Here is an 8,906-nt window from a genome sequence, read left to right as displayed (position 1 = left end):
GATGATTGTTAAACTTTTAAACAGGACAGCAATGTGTTTAAGGCTTTGTCTGGAATTTATAACTAATTTCACAATTGTCAGGTCAGTTGAGGTTGGGAATGAGATTGGATATTATGTATAATTTTTGATGGGAAGTTTTTGGACAGGTCAACAGGTTCACTGCAGTTTATTCCTGAAAAGTTGTTTTTATAGGTCTTGTTTTTCCCATATTACACTTTTTACTTAGAATCTTTTATGTACACATGGTGTTCAATTAAAACATAAATTGAACATGGTGTGAGCTTTTTGTGTTTACACCTGCATTTTCTGAGTAATATGTGCATGAAAACTGTAGCTATTTTTGAATTACTGAGCACAACATCTGCCATAACAAACCAACTGTGCCCTTTGGCAGATTTTAATGGAAATGTATATGCATGACAGGACCAAACCAAGATAACACAAGCTGTAATCAGACAAAAGTAAGTTTTAACACAATTAATTTACCTTTGCATAGTTGCAGAGGCAACCAATCAGACTGTCAGTTACTCATTATTAAAAAGAAAATAATTAATTTCAACTCTTAAAAAAAAAGTTGTTACGTAGAGGTGGGTACCGGCGTTTTAGTTACACTTAAGTTGCATAAAAATAGACTTCAGATTTGACTTGCAACTTATTCTTTATTACTCTGCCTCTGACATTGACAAAGTTGATATTGAACAACAACACTTTCCATGATTACGCAGACAAAGCGTGTGTAAGTTGCAAAAAAACTTTGTGTAACTACAGTTGCTTTTTATTCATTTTTGGTTACTGCCTCCTCCACAAAACAACATGCCAACCACCAAATGTAGTGACTCATCTCAACGGCTGCTACTGCCAATGTAAACACAGCAGTGCATCATGACTTTGTGATAACAGAATGATTGCTATGTGTAAAGAATGTGGCAAGGAAAAATTATAATACACTGGATCGAATGCCTAGAATTTAATAGCATGCCAAAATACACACCCAGACAGGTTTTTTCAGTTTGCTTTAGAGTCAGTGTGATTTTGCTGTTTTTAACGAGACACTCTTCTGTTTATATCAGCAAATATTGGCATTTACTATAACATATTCGCTTTGCTATCACTAAAACTAAACATCTACAGGTGCATCCTGTTTCCCTGTACAACTTGATTGGAGTGATCTGGACCTCAGATTGGGGCGAAGTTTCATCTTCCAACAGGACAACGACCCTAAGCACACAGCCAAGATAACAAAGCAGTGGCTACGGGACAACTCTGTAAATGTCCTTGAGTGGCCCAGCCAGAGCCAAGACTTGAACCAGATGCGCCGACGCTTCCAATCCAACCTGATGGAGCTAAAAAAGTTTTGCCAAGAAGAATGGGAGAAACTGCCCAAATATAGGTGTGCCAAGCTTGTTGCATCATACTCAAAAAGACTTGAGGCTGAAATTGGTGCCAAAGGTGCTTCAACAAAGTATTGAGCGAAGGCTGTGAATATTTATTATTTTTATTAAATCTTTCTTTTTAATTAATTTTGCAAAGATTTCAAACAAACCTCCTTAACATTGTCATTATGGGGTATTGTTTGTAGAATTTTGAGGAAAATAATTAATTTAATCTATTTTGGAATAAGGCTGTAAAATAAAGGTCAGGAAAAAGGCATTGTTCTAATCATGGTTCCTTGCAATACAAATTATACACAACACCTTTCTAAATTTCTTTCTTACAGATATTGGAATATACCATGCATGTGCCTTTACTTTAACAATAGCCTGTAATCTTTATTTAATTGCTTTATTTGAGTCAAACTGGAAGCTAGGCCATTCTGATGTAATATTAGCATGCAGATAATCATCTGATACACATTGAAGGCACCTGCCACCTGTCAATATGATTTACATCCAGCGCTGAGATCAGACTAAAGCAGCTAATATTACAGTCAGCTCCATTTTCAAGTCTAAGAAAGTATTGCTTTAGTAAAAATTATCCTGTTGTTCTGACAGACATGCCTTTAACACCTTTTTGTGGTGAGCCCTTTTTTCCATAATGACGAAATAAAAACAACTGTACCTTAAAGAAGGGCAGCACATGTGTATTTATTGTTGAATAACATATCTGGTACAGCTCAAAGGTCAGATGAAAGCAGACCACAATGACACTTACATTTTTTTAATTTTCATTTAAAATTTCCAGACATAAAATAGAAGAAACAGTAAGGTAGAACATATAAACAAACACACACACACACACACACACACACACACACACACTGATCCGGTTCATAGAGTGTTAAGAAAGTCTTTGACCTGTGGAGAAGAAAAGGAAAAGTTTTACTCTACATTTACATGTTCAGTACTCTTATCTGATATGAAAGACAGCAAGAATAATATTGTGTGTACTAATGAAAAGATGTGTATTCACTCTCTTCTTAAAATTACCCCATGAAACAAAATCTATTTAACCATTCAGCTCTGCTTCATTTCAAATATTTCTAACTCTAGCACACGCACGCACACACCCACGCGCATGCACACACACAGACTCTGTTGTGTACAGATGTGCAGTATACAGACTAAACAGTCTACTGTTCTCTCTTGGGAGTAGGCACTGTAGTTCACTTAAAATAGATTTAAATACATTTAGACACTTAAATACACTTCCTATGACAGAATGCTACATTTATTGTGCTTGTCTGTGTGTGTATATGTGTGCGAGAGGGGGCAAAACAGGAAAAAATATTCTACCTTTTCAATCATGTCAGCACATTTCAACTTATCATCTACAAAGTCATCATTGACGTCCAGCGTGAGAACGGGAACCTCAGACAGATAGTCAAAGTCCATACTGCACAAAACACACACCATAATTACCATAGGTATTATGCATACAGAAGTATAAACATTTGAAAACACACTAAAGCCCAGGGAACCTGGAAGTCATTGTTTAAACATCCACACCCCTGCCTCAAACCCAGCACCCTTTACCACTATTATAATACAGTGGAACCTCGGAGCTCGCGGCCTCAGCGCTCGCGACTTTCATTCCGACCGGCGACTCTCATTCAGATTGGCTCGTGAGCAACCGCGAGCTGCTCAAAACGCTAGTTTTAACATTTCTAATCAAGGTTTATCTCATTAAAATTGTCTAATAATTAAGTGTTATGGAGTGAAATAGTGTTATTTACTCATTTAAATCGATTTCGTATAGTGTTCTTTGGGTTTTTACTGGGTTGGAAGGGGCGTATCAAAAGGTCGCGAAAATTCGGAACTCGCGACCGGTCTTGGTCCCTAACCCTCGCGAGCTCCGAGGTCCCACTGTAATTATTACTACTATTATTTTTTTCACACACAAGCTATAATGTATTCTTCATGCTGTATCACAGGGCAGTGTAAATCTAGCTTTTTTACATACTTTGACAAAAACTTTACTAGGAACCACTTGTACACCAACTTATTCTAATCAACTGATCAATTCGAAGTGCAATGCATAAAAACATAGATACAGGCAGCAGCTTCAGGTAAAGTTTACCTCACCCATAAGAATGGGGAAAATGTGCTCTTAGTGATTTTGAAAATGTAAAGATTATTGGTGCCACATGGGATGGTTTGAGTATTTCTATAACTGCTGATCTCCTTTTTACACACAAGTCACTAGTGGCTATTTAGAATGATGCAATAAAGTAAAAACATCTAGTAAGTAGCAGTTCTATGGACAGAAATGCATTGTTGATCCGAAACAATCACTCTGTACAAAATGCGGTGAGCAAAAAAATAAAAAATAAGCTTTTTAGAATGCACAACATATTAAACCTTAATGTGTATGTGCTACAACAGCAGACCGAGAAGTCAGAGTTAAGTTCGAGTTCTGTCAGCCAAGAACAAAACATTGACGCTGCAACATACACAGGCTCATCAAAATTAGACAGTTGAAAACAGTCATGACCTTGGGATGCTAAGATTGGTGTCCATGAATATAGATTGGTCTGTGTGTGTGTGTGTGTGTGTGTATATATACCTCAGCGTCCTGTCCTGCAGCCAGCACTCATGCTTGTAATGGAGTTTCTCCAGATACTCCAGTGGAATCCCTTGCTCCTCCTCTCTGCCTCTCTTATGCAACCTCTCCAAACACCTCTGAGCAACACACATTACCAGAATTTCTCATTTATAATTTATGAACACCAATGCACACCACAACAATGATGAAACTATAACGAATGGAAATTTAGTGCAACCCAGATATGGATGGGTTCCCTTTTGTGTGGTTCCTTTTAGGATTTCTTCCTCATAAGATGGTCTCAGAGAGTTTTTCTTTGCCACATTCGCCATTGGCTTGCTCATTAGGGAAAAATTACAAAGAACAAACTTATAGGCACTAAACATATACATCCGAACTTCATAAGCTCTTTATTTTTGTAGAACTGCTTTGGGCCAATGTCCATTGTTAAAAGCACTATACAAATAAAACTGAATTGAATTTTTCACATATAGTTATTTAATCCTAAAGACCATATTCAGCACTATTACATAAATGAACTTCAAAACAATTACTTTTACGTAAAAGCATATATTGTATAAAGCTGTAAAAAAATGTGTGATGTGTCTTGCAAAGTTTTTCAGAAAAGCTCATGTTATAACATTCAAACATTTTCTTCACCTTTAAGTGATAAATACAAAGTTAAGGGTAAAGCTATTTTCATGAGTCATGCATAATTTTAAGTTAAGGCAGGCCAGTGAGTCTGCTTGTGTTTGACTATGTGTGTGTGTGTGTGTGTGTGTGTGTGTGTGTGTGAACGCAAGTGTTTATGTGTAGGTATACCTCTGGTTTGGCCCGCAGGTAAATGATGCCATCCAGCTCAATGAACTGGCCGAATGTGTTATGCAGCCAGCTGTGCCAGTCCTGATAAATAGCCCACTCGGTCTCATTTAAACACTCACCCTCATACAAATTTGCTGCAAAGATATACCTGCATAAGAGAAAGAGATTCAAATTCAAGCAAATAATCTAATATTCTTCAGATAAAAAAGAAAACACTTAATTTACTATTCACTTTTTTGAAGATAAAACTTGCTAGAAATGTTCACAAAGCATCTCAATGTAATTTTTTTTTTTTTTTTATTGTAATTCATTCTTATAATAATACATAAATTTTTTTTTTACACTTTTGAATGATAGGCCAAATACACAGGGACATTATTTTAAAAATCTAAAACAGTAAATTTTTACATACAACCTATTTTAAAAGTGGATTATATTTCGTTTAATGATAATGAACAAAACAGTAAATAAGATGGCAGCTTCAGCCTTGCCAACCATTTATCATTTTAAACTCCCACTTAACTGGATAGACAGCTGTATTACAAAGAAATATGTGCAAATGGATCTATGAACAATTCAGCGCAACCACAGAACCGTTTCCCTGCTTCTGAGAAATAGGCTCAGCAAAACGTGTCCCCGAAATCAGCATTATATAAATGTTTTGTTTTTTTTATTTACTTTGATTTTATTCTCATTAGTGTGTGCGTTTTATGTTGTGGTGCATTATGTGCATTGGGTATGTGGATAAGCGGCATTTACCCAGGAGAGGGCGGCCCATACGCTGCTTGGTTTCCCTGCCATGCGAAACTTTATAAAAATTTATATATCAATTGTGTCGTATCGCTATCGTAATATTAAAAAATCTTAAGTCGGATTGTCATAACTATATGTATAAAATATATATAAAGTGCAATGTACCACAGAACAAATAGCCTCAACCCACATTCATGACCACCCACACACCTGTCGCTGTAGACAGATCTCTCGAAGAACTGCACAGGATTCTCAGCTTGATGTAGTTTGTGATTGGTCAACTTGCTTTGTGCACGCACACGGCTCATGCATGCATAACTCTGGAATGTGTATGCCCAGCGATCCGGCTTCTCATACATCATCTGCAATACGTTTCCTCCACTCTTTTGTGATGTGGTCAGTTCCTGACACATAAAACACCAAATATGAACAAACCAGTAACTTGCTCTTCACTGACATCTCTGTTCATTATTCTAAACCTACAGCAATTATAAACGCCATATTAATTATTTTAGTCTTAACCCTATTACATACTTTACTGCTTTAGTTCCTGTTATACAGTCACTCAATACTCATTTGAACAGGAACAAGCTAAACCATCATTTATGGAAAAAGGGTTTCACAGAAAATAGTAATTTTCTTTTTGAAATGCAGTAATTTGTCTAAAGGCAGAAGCTTTGTCTAAAGCTGGATTGCTTTGCAAGAAAAATGTATCTGGATGCAGCATAGAACTCTCTGGTGTACACTTAGTTGTTGACTGTACCATCTGCTGACTCCCAAGGGATGTGTGGGTGTAGAGTGTATTATTGCCTCTCACAGCTGTTGATGGGGATACAAAACTTTAACAACGGTTGCTCTGAGTGGTCATTCCACACTATGATATGCAGCCTCTTAGCCAACACTTCGGGCTCCAAGCCATCAGTACATGCACCAGTTTCACCGAAACCTGATCCACATACTGGTAGCATAGAAACAATATTTCTAAATTATTTCCAATACCTCACATTAAATAATTATTAAATATACCGAGGTGTAGCACGTGTCATGTGCATTTCGTGTCATAAAAGGGAAAAGAATTATAAAAAGAAGACAAAAGTAATGTTGGGAGCATTTCTTCGTTTTATTAGTTTTTTTTATCTTATCTTATTTATTTTTTAAGAAAAGAATGTTTACATATTACATATAGTACTCCATAGCTTATCTTCTGCTTCATTAGTCCTGCCCCTTGTTTCTTCTAATTGAATAGACTAATAATGTATGGCTTGTATTGTATTGTATATACAAAACTCACAAAAAGTGAGGATAGATTTTTTGGTTGATTACTAAGGCCAGGATATTTTTTTCTTTTTTTGCACTATAATACTTAACTCCACCCATTCCCATGTTAGTGAATAGTTAATTTATTTTTAAGGTACTCCTAAAATAAATAAATTATATATATATATATATATATATATATATATATATATATATATATATATATATATATATATATATATATATATATATATATATTTATATTTATTTTTTCTTCCCAAGAACAATGGTATGTTGTTTTTACAAATCCAGCTGAACTTTTTATCTCCCCTGATAAATGCATTTAATATGAGTGATTTGGGGAAAAATTAAAGGGAGGAGGTGATTGACATGTTAGGGTTTGACAGTGGAGGATTCTTAAATGTGGACACAGTATTTTCAACACACACCTGAAACTCATGCCAGGTCTGTAACAAAGCGATGTCATGATCTGCTGTAAACTGTTATAACATACTGTCCCAAATACAGTCATTACCACAATCATTAGTTTGGTGTTGGACTGCTTTTGCCTACAGTTTACCCGGCGTCTATTTTCTAATTATACAAAAAGTTGTTCAAGCGTGCAGTTGTTTCCCCGCAACTAGAAATTCAGTTTATGATTCCAGATTGATCTCAGATTTAAAATGTGGATAGAATGATGAAAAATAATTTACTTTTAAAAAGTCACTGACTCTGATTATTGCATTTCACTTAAAATTTCTAAAGGACATTCTAACTGACTAGATCCGGGATGCCAAACTAGGACTCTAAAGGCCAACGCCCTCTGATTTAGCCTGCCATGCTAAATATGAGAAAAGGCAAAAAATGGGGGGTTTGGAAAAACTTAAATACTAAGGTCCAGCTTCATTAGAATAAACTGATTTGCTGTATTATTAAAAATTTAACTGTATTGCATGTATGAATTGTATTCTATTCTATTTGGGGAACGATGGGAACTTTATCATGTTTGATAAAATGTATAATTTAAATAAAAAAGAAAATAAAAAAATAATCAAGAAAAGATTTGTCTCTTTACAGGACAAAAACTATTGGCACCACTGCATCCGATTATTCCGCATGCACACGACAGCTGGAGTACACAGAGTTCAGTTCCCACTGTGTGTTGGGTTATTGTAAGAGCTGCTTCCAAAGAACCGCCAAATACAAACATAAGTCATAATATAAGAATTAATTTTGAATCACCTCAAATTCGCCCTGTTGAGTTTGTACATTGCACCATCTGGCGATGGGCTCAGGTACAACATCCCACTCTTTATCATGCTGCTGCAGGAGGCGGACAAACGTGGACTTTCCCGCCGCTAACACCAAACATATAACAAAAAAAACCGCATTATCATGGCTTCTGAAATATATATATATATATATATATATATATATATATATATATATATATATATATATATATAGAGAGAGAGAGAGAGAGAGAGAGAGAGAGAGAGAGAGAGAGAGAGAGAGAGAGAGAGAGAGAGAGAGAGAGAGACGAGAGACGAGAGACATTACGAAATAACGTATACAATTGTTATTCCTGTGGTACTCGTGTGATGGTTCTGAAGCTATATTTTAGTTCCATATTGATCTATTATTAGTAATTATTTTTTTCTGATAAATATTTACCACACGGACGGCTAAACATCTTAAAAACCGCAAACATAAGCACTGAACAGATATCCAAATACTATTCTATTTTTTTAAATTATTCAATTAAAAATATCACTACAGACAGCTGGATAGACAAATGTAGAGATACATATCAAGTAATATCAGCAAACCAAAGACTGATTTAGCTTGTTTTACTGCTCAATACTTACCGATATTCCCCTCAATAGAAATCCGCTTTAGTCTCTTCTCCAGGCTGTCATTCAGAGGACTGGAACAAACTCTTTTCGGAGTGCGAAGCATTTTAATCCACGAACACTGCTATAATAAAAACCGACTGTAAAGTTGAAACAGACCGGAAATCTGTAAGCGCGGTTCAATTTTTGGCGCTTAGTTGAAGAACTTGACGTTGTGTACAGATCATAATAATCGCAACC

General features: G+C 35.7%; 1 protein-coding gene across 1 annotated transcript; it reads right to left on the bottom strand.

The window, feature by feature from the left end:
• Positions 1-2,079: 2,079 nt before the first annotated feature.
• Positions 2,080-8,885, bottom strand: dck (deoxycytidine kinase). Its single transcript, XM_083563797.1, has 7 exons — positions 8,682-8,885; positions 8,056-8,171; positions 5,767-5,960; positions 4,804-4,951; positions 4,003-4,118; positions 2,733-2,832; positions 2,080-2,294 (listed from the first exon to the last, which is right to left on the bottom strand). Exons 1-7 carry the CDS (start codon positions 8,770-8,772, stop codon positions 2,268-2,270), a joined length of 792 nt encoding a protein of 263 aa, XP_083419923.1. The 5' UTR covers positions 8,773-8,885; the 3' UTR covers positions 2,080-2,267.
• Between the last annotated feature and the right edge of the window lie 21 nt (positions 8,886-8,906).

This window comes from Silurus aristotelis, assembly GCF_946808225.1.
Source record: "Silurus aristotelis genome assembly, chromosome: 16".
In the NCBI taxonomy this organism is placed as follows: domain Eukaryota; kingdom Metazoa; phylum Chordata; class Actinopteri; order Siluriformes; family Siluridae; genus Silurus; species Silurus aristotelis.
This window is presented reverse-complemented; position numbering and strand designations above follow the sequence as displayed.

Bases quoted from the DNA above. Each gene is read 5' to 3' on its own strand.
- dck (XM_083563797.1), bottom strand. From the start codon at position 8,772: ATGCTTCGCACTCCGAAAAGAGTTTGTTCCAGTCCTCTGAATGACAGC. The intron at 2,833-4,002 runs GTATATATACAC...TGTTTTGTGCAG, and splicing joins CTGCAGGACAGGACGCTGAG to TATGGACTTTGACTATCTGT. The intron at 2,295-2,732 runs GTAGAATATTTT...TCTTCTCCACAG, and splicing joins GTGCTGACATGATTGAAAAG to GTCAAAGACTTTCTTAACAC.